Source organism: Morone saxatilis, unplaced genomic scaffold (genome assembly GCF_004916995.1).
Source record: "Morone saxatilis isolate NCDOM2014 unplaced genomic scaffold, NCSU_SB_2.0 Contig17, whole genome shotgun sequence".
In the NCBI taxonomy this organism is placed as follows: domain Eukaryota; kingdom Metazoa; phylum Chordata; class Actinopteri; family Moronidae; genus Morone; species Morone saxatilis.
In genome coordinates this window covers 3,826,919-3,839,653 of record NW_023339729.1, presented here as the reverse complement: position 1 = coordinate 3,839,653, position 12,735 = coordinate 3,826,919, and the positions used below count along the sequence as shown (strand labels likewise).

At 42.6% G+C, this 12,735-nt stretch overlaps 3 protein-coding genes across 4 annotated transcripts in view; 2 read left to right on the top strand and 1 right to left on the bottom strand.

Annotated features, from left to right (window-relative positions):
- Positions 1–7,909, top strand: part of p4hb (prolyl 4-hydroxylase, beta polypeptide) — a 14,386-nt gene extending 6,477 nt beyond the window's left edge. Inside the window, exons 5-11 of the mRNA XM_035660056.1 lie at positions 1,023–1,127; positions 1,249–1,374; positions 1,537–1,737; positions 2,037–2,157; positions 2,863–3,044; positions 4,373–4,486; positions 6,268–7,909. Of these exons, the coding sequence (XP_035515949.1) occupies positions 1,023–1,127; positions 1,249–1,374; positions 1,537–1,737; positions 2,037–2,157; positions 2,863–3,044; positions 4,373–4,486; positions 6,268–6,342 (924 nt within the window). The 3' untranslated portion in view covers positions 6,343–7,909. The remainder of the gene's footprint in view (positions 1–1,022; positions 1,128–1,248; positions 1,375–1,536; positions 1,738–2,036; positions 2,158–2,862; positions 3,045–4,372; positions 4,487–6,267) is intronic.
- A 1,472-nt stretch (positions 7,910–9,381) lies between these two features.
- ppp1r27b (protein phosphatase 1, regulatory subunit 27b) lies at positions 9,382–11,186 on the top strand. Its single transcript, XM_035660696.1, has 3 exons — positions 9,382–9,793; positions 9,922–10,072; positions 10,516–11,186. Exons 1-3 carry the CDS (start codon positions 9,565–9,567, stop codon positions 10,637–10,639), a joined length of 504 nt encoding a protein of 167 aa, XP_035516589.1. The 5' UTR covers positions 9,382–9,564; the 3' UTR covers positions 10,640–11,186.
- Positions 11,187–11,634: 448 nt separating this feature from the next.
- The window catches only part of anapc11 (APC11 anaphase promoting complex subunit 11 homolog (yeast)), a 2,347-nt gene continuing 1,246 nt past the window's right edge, over positions 11,635–12,735 (bottom strand). For both annotated transcript variants that reach the window (XM_035660697.1, XM_035660699.1), the window contains exon 3: positions 11,635–11,988. In XM_035660697.1, the coding sequence (XP_035516590.1) occupies positions 11,843–11,988 (146 nt within the window). In that variant the 3' untranslated portion in view covers positions 11,635–11,842. The remainder of the gene's footprint in view (positions 11,989–12,735) is intronic.

Below are 12,735 nucleotides of genomic sequence, written 5' to 3'. Positions count from 1 at the left end.
GTTCATTAGTATACAAGCATGTGACATTTTAGGCGTAAGCCCTCCATCAGACATGAAACAAATGCATAGGTGCCTTTGCTACAGGTACCTGTCTAAAGAGGTCACCTGACAGGTCATGTGATTACAAAATGGTCGACCAAAAAGAAAAAGCAATAGAGTAAAGTATAATAAATTTGTACAATAAACCTTGTTAAATATAATTCAAATTGTTCTAAAGCACCTAAATATACCAAAGCAGAATCATCAGTTAAATAAAATGTCATACGTACATCCAATCCAATCCAACTATTTGTTAAGCACTTTAAAACAACCAAAGTTGACCAAAGTGCTGTACAGGAGAATAAATAAGACATCATAAATGTAAACAGTGATGGTGATGATGAAGACCACTGTGAGGAATATAAAACAGTGATGGCGATAACACTGGAAAGTTCCCGTGAATTTAATGAAATAATAACTTTATGCAGTCCAAGTTGAGAGACAACAACAAAACAAGAGACGGCAAACTCTGAATATATCCTTGATTTATGGATGGTAATGTTTCACTTTGGCACACCCAAGGCTCAGTCCTCCCACTGCCATTGTCCGGCCTTTGATCCATGTTGGTAACTTTACCCTGACACAAACACCGCTGACATGTGGGCTCGTCGCCTGCAGTTAGGCAGACCCTCCCCAAGCTGGAGCTCAGCTTTAATAAACAGCTGGGGTCTTTCACTTGTTTATTGCAATGGGAGGTTTGAGTTTCACAGCCCTGGCCAGTGGCCGCAGGGCTGGCGGCATGCCACCGGCCCAATGTCCTTTCTCCTATTGTGTGCCAGTAAGTAAGGGCTGCTTGGCACAGCTGTACCACTGCTATTCTTAACACTTGATAAAAGTCCATTTGGGCTTCTGGCTCTTTCGTCAGCTGGGGACTACCAGGGGGATTATAAAGTGGTTTGTGTGGTAAATATGTTTGGTGTTCACAGGCAGACAAGATGAGTGGATAATATTTTTATCTAAGTGTTACCATGTTTCCTTTACAGTTTGATGAAGGACGCAATACCTTTGATGGAGAGCTGACCAAAGAAAAACTCCTGGCTTTTATCAAGGCCAACCAGCTGCCTCTGGTCATCGAGTTCACTGAGCAGGTAATGACTGGGACCGCGCACATCAACGTGACCATCGTGTCCACACTGTCTACAACAGTAAACCAAACATGTCCAAGTGTGATCCCCACATGTCAAACTTATATGTTTCTGTTTTCTGCAGACTGCCCCTAAAATCTTCGGTGGAGACATCAAGTCCCACATCCTCATGTTTCTGCCCAAAGCTTCATCAGACTTCCAGGCCAAAATGGACCAGTTTAAGAAAGCCGCAGAGGGATTCAAGGGTCAGGTAGGTGAACAGTCTGAAAACACCTTCCAGTCTTTCAGAATGCACTCTGTCTTTAACCTGTCAAATGTCATTGACGCACTTTCTGTGTACAAGACTTTACTCAGGCTGGATATTTATGAATGACAAAATCAAATATTGAACTCTTCCGTCTCCCCTGTCCAGATCCTGTTTATTTTCATCGACAGCGACGTGGACGACAACCAGCGCATCCTGGAGTTCTTTGGCCTGAAGAAAGAGGAGTGCCCCGCCATCCGCCTCATCACCCTGGAGGACGAGATGACCAAATACAAACCAGAGAGCGACGCCATCACAGCAGAGAGCATCACTGCATTCTGCACGCTGTTCACTGAGGGCAAACTCAAGGTGAGGGAGAGAGGAGTGGTTGGTTATGTTATAGATATACTTACACATTCATGAATAAGGTTTGATTTAATGCTGGAAGTCTTATAATAGTAAGGACAATTATACACACGAAGTAGTGCTGAGTTTCTTTGGATGACCTCAAGCAATGAATCCTTCATCATTTTAATGGTTTTTCTATTGATCTGACTAATGTGCTGTAAATACTGTTGACAAAGCAGGACCATGAGTTTAACACGTAATTAAAGCATTGGGTATTTTAATGCATTAATATGACTCATTTTCTATTTTCACTCTCTCAGCCCCACCTCATGAGTCAGGACATCCCTGAAGACTGGGACAAAACCCCTGTCAAAGTTTTGGTTGGCAAAAACTTCGAGGAGGTCGTCTTCGATTCCTCCAAGAATGTCTTTGTGGAATTCTGTAAGAGCCTCCTCTTGTCTGCAGTGTTTTAACACCATTGAAACACATTCACGAATCATCTTTTTTGAGGAGATTCACCTGTTTTTAAAGTGGTATTTTCTTGCAGTTGAAGCTCAGTTGTTTATAGATGAGAGAGTTGGCAAAGCCTCTAGTGTCAACTGTAATCTTGCCCTTCCTTACTTGCCTGTGCCAAGCAGTTTCCAAATACCTAAGAGTTGATACTAGGGGGTCACTCAGCCCACTCTCTGCAAATTAAGTTGTTACCAGACACTTAGAAAGTATATATATATATATATATATAATATGCTAAGGGGTTATTTTTATAGTGATCCACATTCAAATTTGCACTATTTTTGGATGAATTTTCCATTGCTGACTGTAATATACAGCTTATGGCCTGTGATGCACAGCAGGGTAGGCCTGTATTTCCTGACTGGGGGGTTCCCAGCCAGTCAAAGGGGAACAAGGCCATGAAGCGGAGGCTGCATGTGACATGTTCAGTGCGTGTGTTTGCCTGCTTCCAGCTATACATTGCATTAGGTTGTACCCATCTCAGATCAAACACCAAACCCACACAACCTAGTGCCCCAGTTAATGAAAACACGACACGATAAGTGTGTTCAGTGGTCAGTATCACAATGAGCTTAAAGCAAATCCAGGTGTACTTTTGTTTCTAATTTCTGCTTTGTGTGTGTGGTTTTCCAGATGCACCTTGGTGTGGACACTGTAAACAGCTGACTCCCATCTGGGAGAAGCTGGGAGAGAAGTATAAGGACAGTGCTGACATCATTGTGGCTAAGATGGACTCCACAGCCAACGAGATTGAGGCAGTCAAAGTCCACAGCTTCCCGACTCTTAAGTTCTTCCCTGCAGGAGACGAGCGCAAGGTGAGTTGAGGAGGTGTTACATTTGATCTAAGAGAGATTAAACATTTGTTAGGTGTCATCTCTCTTAATTTGAGCATCTTCTGTAAACATTTCCATTTGTGTTGACTGATACATGATCCTTCCATCCTTCCTTCCTTTCTCCATCCTTAATTATTGGGTTCGCCCTCTTATGCATTACATGCCTTTTGCAGTTGTGAGTTACAGTGATCTGGGTGGTTATTTGGATCCAGCATCATTGCCAGACAGGCCTCGCTCCCATTAGTGCCTCTTGATTTAGCAGTGTTAACCATGTGCAGAAACCTGAGCTTGCTGGCCTTGCTGGTTTCTGCACCATTACATTGGTGTTTGGTTCTTATAGATTCCTGCTCCATGACTTCACTCGCATAGGGACTCTGTGCTCAGCCTGCACCTGCCTCTTCATAGCTCTCCTTTATTGACCAGGCCTTCACGTGCCAGCTTTCAGTTTAGCAATCTTAAATGAGTGCTATATACTGGGGCCACCCCATAGTAAGTCTTAAGGATTAGCCTGTGACCCTACTTAGAGGAAGCATGCAGAAGACCCAGGAGAAGGCTAGTGCTGGTGCTGGAGCTACAGTGGCAGGCATGAGGGGCTGTGTAGGTCAGTAGGGTTATGAAATAACCGATTAAATAACTAAAAACTAAATTGGTTGGTCCAGATGTCCTTCGAGTATCCTTTTCATGTGCAGCCTTATTTTAGTAATCATCCCACTGGCTTGTTGCTGTGTCACTGCTCATAGGTCTCGACAACTTACTGGCAACATATGGAGACAGATTGCCAAAGTTTACTGGCTGCTTTTAAATGACATAGTGAAGGGTCAAAGGCTCAGTGATATTTTCATTTTCATTTAAATGCAGTCATGCTTGGATTCTATAGACATTTCTTGGGTTCGTGGAGATGAGTAGTTCTGTACGATATAGTAAAAAAAAAAAAATCCTATTGCAACTATTTTAACAGATTATGCAATTATAATATGATACATAATTAGTGTGAATGATAACTTTTGCTTCACAGTTTAGATTTTTCTCTGAAAAACATGATCAAAATTATGATAATGTGACATTTGTTGGAGTGTGTACCAAACAAACAAGATTTGTAGGCCAGAGCACCTCTGCAACACTACACTACTTCATTATAATGCTTTTTTGACACATTTGACCTTTTATCAAAAATGGGCAGCTTCTGTGATTTTGATATTGCACTGGGCCATATTGTTATTTTAATAAATGTTTTGATCAATTGTGCTGCCCTAGAGATAAGACAATTTTGTAAGTTAAAATAATAATCAAAAATAATATCTGAAAAACAGGTGATTGATTACAATGGGGAGAGAACACTGGAAGGTTTCACCAAGTTCCTGGAGAGCGGCGGTAAGGAGGGCGGTGCCCCTGCAGCAGACGACGAGGACGACCTGGACACAGACGTAAGTAATCTCAATCTCAATCTCAATTTTAGACCTTAAAATGTCGTAAATATGATTTTTAAAGGTCTTTAAAAATTGATTAATTAGGTAGCCAAACTGACGTGGAACCCACTCTTTCTCACTTTTTTTGCCAGTATGTACGTAAAATATTCATAAAATAAATTACATTCATAATGGCCTTAAAAAGGTCTTAAATGTACCGTTGAAACCCTGGAGATGCATTTACACATTTTATAGGAAGCAGTGCTTTTACAGCATGGCTGTAGCCTCATGAGAAGAAGCTGTGGTCAATAGTGAAAACAGTGGTCTGTCCCTTTTTTGTTTTTGTAAAAACAAAACAGTTGCACACAAATATCTGAATTGTTCACTAAACGCCTTCAGGCTATCTGAGCTTTGATGAATGTATCAAGACTTTAATCTGTTCATCTTGATGTAATGGCTCTCCTTATATTTTAGCAGACCACATAAAAGAATCTTGTGTGCTCACACAGAAATCTAACTTTGTATGCAGTCCTCTGTTGGACTGTGTTAAGACCAGGTGTGTGTATTTAGTATAGCGTTGTTCTGTTTGTGTACCAGTACCCACCCACATATTCATATTGAAGAGGTAGTCATAAATGAGGGAAATGGCAGTGACTAAAACAAGAGCAACAGCTGCTGCAGTGTGAGGATTTAGAGGCTGACTGTTCTCATCTTTTTTTTTTTTTTTTTCCTAGAGTTCCATGAATAATTTGTTTAGAAGGAATCTGTGAAATTCTTTCTCAAACTGTTATTCTTTATTTGAAACAACTTTAAGTGTAACATTTTGAGCCAGAACATGCGCCTGTAGTGTATTGGAGAAACCTCCCCATATCATTGTCAATAACCTGTGTATTATTCCTTTTAATATGATTTGAATATAATGTTATTGGAGTGGAGTCTTCATATGTGAAAGACATCAGATTCATGTGTATGCACACTTCTCTCATCGAAACCGCTTTTGTAGGCATATTTGGTGTCATGTCTGTACCCGAAATAGGTTTACGGGACCAACTCCTGTGAGGATTTTAGGCCTTTGTGACCTTAGATCTGACCCCCATGGCTTTGTTGTATGAAAGTAATATTAGTATGAAAGTAATATTACACCTTTCCCAAACTTAACCCAGGTGCAACATGTTAAAATGGACAATAAGCAAAGCTAGCACTTCTGTTGGTGAAAACAATATCGATGAGAAACCCACCACCACAACCTGGTTAAAGATGCAGAGGATGCATGTTGAGCTTTGACCAGCTCTCCCAACACATTCCTGTGTGTTACAACTCTGCTGCACCCAGCACACATTAGGAAGGACCCTCTTTACTAGCACCTTTCCACTCTACTATTTGCCACCACGCCCCCCTTCTCAGAAGTCTAATTGCAGCCCAGCTGAATGCTGTCCGCTTAAGCCGTCTGCAGCTGTCGGAGCTGTTTACTGGGCTTTGCCTGGAACCTCCAGATGAAAGTGGCACGTGCAGCGTTCAGCCAGTGCAGTCAACATTAGGGCCTTCTGACACATCTCCTCACCCAACCCCATCTCCTCACCCCACCTATCCTCAGACTAGACGTGAAGGAATGGCTGTGCAAAACGAAGATGTCCTCTAAATGCAGAGCAGTGTTGTTCACACATTCTGCAGAGTGACGAATGGTTCCATTTGTTCAGACTGTGGCTTGCAGGTCCAGTTTAGCGCACATTTACCACAAACTAGTGTTGCATGCTTGTCTGATTCTGTGTTAACCAACCACCATCTCCTCTGCTCTACAGGATTTGGATGATGTGGACGAAGGACAGGACGATGACTCTGATGGTGAGGGCGACGACGGACATGACGAGTTGTAAGAGCTGGCAGAGGAGAGAGAGAGAGAGAGAGAGGAGACGAGTCCCACCCCAACCCTTCCAACCAGTCACCATCACCACCTTCACTTCCTTGTGGACCTTCCCTGTCCTGTGAACATTAATACTTCCCCTTTAACTGCCTCTCAGTCAGTCAGTCAGTCAGTCAGCTGGCCTGCTAGTCAGTCAGTCCATCAGTGGCGCGGCAGGGCCTTTTTTGCCAGCCACACATCCAACCTCGCAACTTCTGGCCAGACTGGTCTTGTCCCACCTGGGGGGACTCTGTGGAACAGCGCACCACCTCTACGGGAGACCTGAATGCCTTCTTTACAAAGCTCCACATCAGCTGTTTGCCTTGTATATTTTAAACCAAATGTAAAAATGGCATTGAGATCCAGTTTTCAAAATGTTTGTGTTCCCCTGATGAATTAGCTCCCCTCCTCCTTAAAAAAAAAAAAAGCCTTGCCATTGTTCAGTGTGGGTATGAGCTAAATGAGTGTTGTGACCTGTATTTGTAGGTAAGGGGGGGCTGCCAATGTTCTTTACCCTCTGATAGAAATCCAGAGGAACAGAGTTTTGTGTGGTGGTTTTGTAAGGACTGATCTCTCAGGGGACATGGGGCCATCGTATACATGTTTATTTTGCAATGTCTTCACTAAAATAAACCCCACAAAGCTTGTCCACTCCAGTGTAGCACAAAGAGCCCCCCTCCCATCTGTAGCTGAGACCAATTCTTTTCTTTCTTTTGGTAGGGGGGGAAGTCTACTTTGTTTTCATTTCTTCATTCCCAAATAATTTTTAAGTTCAGTCTCCTCATTTAAGCGCGGCTACTGACTATTTTCTAAAAGGAACAAAGGTTAACTTTTTGGGGGGGGAAATCCTATTTTATTTAATTGCTTTCAGTATACGGTTTTTTTGTTTTTTAACTTAGGACTTGTCATTTTTAATGATGTACCATTGTGCCCAGTTGTAGCCAGTTGGCCCTGTTGGGGCAGAGTTGGCCCTTGGACACACTCTCAGACCTGGGATGGGTTTTTTCTTCTTCTTTTTTTTTGTTTGGAGCCAGTTCTGATAGGTCGCACTGCATTCATGCCTAATCAGAGATTCATTGTGGTTACTAAAGCAGACAGAGATTGGTACAGTCTACTTGGTCAGGTTGGTCTGAGAGAAGTGTCTATTATATCTAAAGCGGGGAGGGAACTGTTGCACAGCCCCAACCCTCACCCATACTGTACCTCCTGCATCCCTTTTGGCTCTACCCAACACCCTTGTTGCCACAGCGGTGTGTGTGTGTGTGCGTGCGTCTGCGTGTGTGTGTGTGCGCGCATGCTGTGTGAATGGTGTAAAAATTGCTGTGCGATGAGTTGTATGAAATGTTCATATTTTCTGGTCGTCCATGAACAGGAGAATGAATGTACTGTGTGTCTGGCAGGGAGGGGAGGCTTGAGTAGAGCAAGGTGATGGGTTTGACAGCTGTACAGCGGTGGGGGAAACTTAACAAAGCATTCCATCATATCCAAATTGATGTGGAAAACGTGAAATGGTGGCCAATAAACAAAAAATTACAAAACAATGTTTGTCTATAGTTTTGTTTTTTTGTTGAGTGCTCCTTCAGGTTGACCCTTGATGAGCCTTGGAAGGGAAAATGCCATTACACTTATTTTATCATTAATTGGGTTTATAGTGAGCGTGATAAACTAGACTTGCAAGCTGCACATGAGTTAATGGAAGAGGTATATTATGAGGTTGAGACAACCTAAACCACTGTCTCTGCAGAGATGACTAAGACAAAAGGAAGCAAGAATGTGTGCACTGTGATTCTGAAACAGTGTAGCTATAGTGATACTGAAGATCTAAGTTGGCTCAAAAACAATCATTTTTAATGTATAACATTTCAGGTATGCCCATTACAAGTTCCCAGAGCCCAAAGTGACTTCTTCAAATTGCTTGTTTTATTAAACAAAACCCGGTCCTCTCCTATGGAGTGTGCTGTGTTGAACTGCCATGTTTCTATAGTAGCCCAGAATGGACAAACCAAAACTGGCTCTAGACTGGACCTTTAGCATTTCATGGTTGAACTGATTCAAACTTCTACTTACTGCTGCTAGCTGCTAGGGCAGCTGTAGACTCTTGTTGCAGTCTACATTCAGGGCTGTAGCCAGGAATTTAGAAATTCTGAGGTCATGAGACCAAGTCCCCCCCCCAGTGCAACCCTATTCCCCTCAGAACATTTTCACCAAAAATAAAGTCTCTAAAAAGTTACTAACATTATTTGGATTTTTCATATTTTGTTTATTCACTGACTGCCCCACACTACCAGAAGTAAAATCAGAGTGAAGAAACACTTAATACCTAATTTACCTAATGGCTTAAAAGTTGTAGCAGCCAGTTTTTTTTTCCTGTCAGTATAAGATTACAGATTTCTCCTGTTTGACATGACAATCTAATCACTACGACTAACAAAAATGTACAGTCAATTCCCCAACTTTCCCATAAATATAAAATAAGCAACAAACAAACAACAAAAAAAACAAACAACAAAAGCAAAAGCAAAGTCACAGAGGATGAGGCAAAGCATTCAGTCATTTGGAAATGATCATCACACATCCTGCATCTCACATCAGCGATTAAGATAGAGTATGACTCTGAAGACAGCAGCCTTTTTCGTCTGTTTATGTCAGTGCAGTTAATAGTCAACAGCCTACACATGGCACTTCACCTCTCCATGCCCCGCAGTTGGCATCGACGCACTCCAGCAATAAACCACTTTTATCCTGCATGGTGTTTACTAGAAACTTCTAGCCCCCCCCCTCTCATCTCTTGGGATGTCACTGCTATCTTTAAGACAGAAGCATCTGGGTATGTGTGGGTGACAACAGAGGCAGAGGTTACTGGCTGTCATGTCTGGAGATGTATCAGAGGCTTGTGACAGGCCAGTGGGAGGGATCCAACCAGAAGGGCAACTCATCTTCCAAATCTCGCCACTGTATCTGTGAGGTGTTGCGCCCTAAAATAGCCTGACAGAGAGTATAAAGAGGGCCACAGGGAGGCTTGGTCTTCAGAGGAATAGAGCCACTGGAGAGCAAGAGAGCCACACTAAGAGACACTGCTGGATCTTTCTACAAAAACAAAGACTTAAGGAAAAACAGTCCTAACTTTTTTGTGAAGGTGTTGCTGGATTTGAAAATTTTTTTCTGCAAGAGCTCAGGAAAAATCTACTAGACCAGGATGAAGTACTACCAGTGCCCCGTGTCCCAGACCATGGGAATCGACGCTTACCCCCAGGACTGTGGCGTCCCAGTCAGCTGCAAGAACTCTGCCTCTCTGAAGAAGATCCGCAATGTGCACTTTCCCAACGACATCGTTTTCCAGGACTACGTACGACATGGCGAGCTGGAGAGGATTGGACTTTTCATCAGAGCCAAAAAAGTCAACCTGGACACCATCTACCACTCTGGTGAGAGCCCATGAAACTTCTACATCACCCTGATCGAGGCTTCAGTGGTTGAAAAGTCTTTCTTATTAAACCCCAGACATTATTCTGTGCTGCACTGATAGTTATTTCTCACTGCGCTCTCTATGTAGGCATGGCTGCCATCCATGAAGCTGTCCTTTCTGGGAACCTGGAGTGTGTAAAGCTGCTGGTCCACTATGGAGCAGATATACACCAGAGGGACGAGGAGGGCTGGACCCCACTGCACATGGCCTGCAGCGACGGCTTCCCACACATTGCACGGTGAGCATCTACTCTTTCTATTGTATTACACCAACTAGAGCAGTCACCAGACAATCAAACTGTGTAACTTCTGCTGAACTGTTAACCTGATAAATGCTAAAACAGACAGAAAAGGGCTGTAGAAGTAAAACCCTGAAGGTGCCACTGGGTGATGACACTTTTAATTTCTCTCAAAATGTAGCCAGTAGGAGGGCAGCTGGCATTACATGTTTACACATACCACGCGCATACCAACACGCACACACACACGTACACACACATTGGCTTCACAGCTTTCCTACACCACAGAGGTAAGAGAAGCTGGAGGATCTGCTGCATTCTTACACCTCATTGACCTAACTGACACTGAAGTATGGCACAGACCCGCATTGAGTTTACCAAAGTGACAGAGCTGAGAGATTTGACCTCTTTTAGTGAGCGGTGTTGTCTTGTGTTTCTTTCAGCTTCCTTCTCTCGCTGGGTGCCGACCCCGAGCTGGAGAACGACTGCGGGGAGAAGCCAGCAGACCTCATTGAGCCAGACAACAAGGAGCTGCTGGAGCTCTTTGGGCTGGCAGTCAACGACTGAGAACATCTGGCTTCTTAAAGCCACACGTCTACTGCCCAGTCACCTGACTGTTCTGCAGGGATGGACAAAAAAGGCCACGTCGGTTCAGCATCCTGATTTTGTGAGCTTCCTCAGCTCTGGAGGTCAAGGACTGCGGATGTGTGTTGGAGGGAGGAAGGGCTGACAGAGCCCGGTGGCTGCCTCCTGAATTGGGGGTGAACTCGTGCTGGTGGGGGCTGGCCTCTACGCTGTCAGAGCTTCAGATCTTTGTACACTGTAGTGAAGTGAATGAGCCATTTGATTTGAAGTTGTTGATTTTATTTTTGGCGTATCTCTGGGATTAGGAGGGCTTCTGAATGTTGTGAAACTTGAAACTAATGTTGCCACTCAACTCATTAGTGCCTGTCTGAAAGCTAAGATTAGCAAAGCCAAACAGGCTTGTGTTGACTGCCTTACTAGCAAATGTTTGCAATTTTTATTCTTGCCTTTTGACAAGTTTTTGACTTTTCATTACTTATTGTTTGTATGAGTTTTTATACTTTTTGAAATAAAGTTTATCAGAAAATAGCTTTCATTTTATCTGCTATTTCCTTTATCCCTTTATGATGTGTTGGTTTCAACAAGTTGTTCTCCATACTGCATACAGCTCTCTAAAGCAAAACTTTGATTCAAAATTCCTAGCATCGAATCCCTGCTGTTCAATTGGGCCAGCTATGTTAAGAGATAGAGAAGAAATGAACAACTTAAAACTGCACAAGCCAACATTTCTTTTCAACAAAGTGTATGTGTATTCTGAAATTGGGAACTTTCAAAGTTAAACCCACAAAGAAATATCACCCAAATTTGAAAGAAGAGGATTTGACTCTGATGTAACTACATAAGAGCCTCTTGAGGCTCATTACTGGAAACACAAAACAACCTGGTTAATCTCATCAAGAGGGATTACAGTCAGAATCAGTCAGCCTCACTCTGAAATCTGGGTCATATGCTTAAAAAACACTCAACCACACCACTGGTGCAAAGCAAGCAGCATCCCGTTTTAGGTTTTTTTAATCACATACCAGATCTGTCAGCAGAATATAACAGGTTGTTCCATCAGATGGAGAAATACAATAACACTTATTTACAGCTGTATAAAAATAAAACCCATCAGCAGGCGTCTGTGAGTGTCTGCAGGCGTACAGCAGCGCCGCCGCCACCGCCGCAGCCGCCGCCACCACACGTTCACTCCTTGAACTTCCACTCCTGTCGGCACATGGGGCACTGCTGCTGGACCTGCTGCGAGTTCAGCCATTTCAGGATGCAGTGCATGTGGAAACAATGAGAGCACTGACCCCAGACCAGCGGGCAGTCATCCCCAGGCACTTTACCTGCAAAATCATTTTTTAGATTCGTATTACAACTCATTATCTCTTACTAACACACATGCACTCAGTCTCTTACTGTCAGAGGTCATGAGAAAAGAGTTAATAACATTAATAACTAAATATAAATGACAATTGAGGACATACACTGTGTATTATGCCTTCATTACTGCATCATTACAGTTTCACTGTTACACTTTATGTACTAAATGTAATGAATATGAAACTGTTTATTATATATGAAAATACCAGCTATAAAAGGATTTCAGAGGAGTGTAATGAAATTTACATCACTTTTTATTATTATTATTATTATTAGTGCATCATTACATGTTCTCATTTATATTTACTGAGTAGTTTTCCAACTGACTGTAACTAGCTTTACAAAGACGTAGATTTATTTTGACTCTAAAGACCTGCCTCAAGTGTGCACGTATAGACCGATAAGTTAAAGACCTGTCACGTAAAAACTAAGTGTTGGAGTTGCTCTATGTTATGAATGCTTTTGCTCAGTTTTAAAAAAAAAAAAGTGATGCAAAAAGCCAAAATTCTTTCCTCGCATGCAAAACACTAAATCAAACGCTCGGTGCTGAGGATACAGCGAAACATTTCCCTCTTTTTTAAAAACGTAACTCTAGTCAGCAGCACTGCATGGCTAACTACGAGGTTTCTACAAGTGTAGTTTGGCTCTTTGCGTTGTTGCATTTCAGTTAGGTTAGGGATACACATGAAGTCATACAGACTGACAGTAAC

What these genes read in the sequence shown, in the direction of transcription:
- ppp1r27b (XM_035660696.1), top strand. Translation starts at nt 9,565, where the DNA reads ATGAAGTACTACCAGTGCCCCGTGTCCCAGACCATGGGAATCGACGCT. An exon ending in GGACACCATCTACCACTCTG is followed by an intron (nt 9,794 to 9,921) that starts GTGAGAGCCCAT and finishes CTCTCTATGTAG; the next exon opens with GCATGGCTGCCATCCATGAA. An exon ending in GGCTTCCCACACATTGCACG is followed by an intron (nt 10,073 to 10,515) that starts GTGAGCATCTAC and finishes TGTTTCTTTCAG; the next exon opens with CTTCCTTCTCTCGCTGGGTG.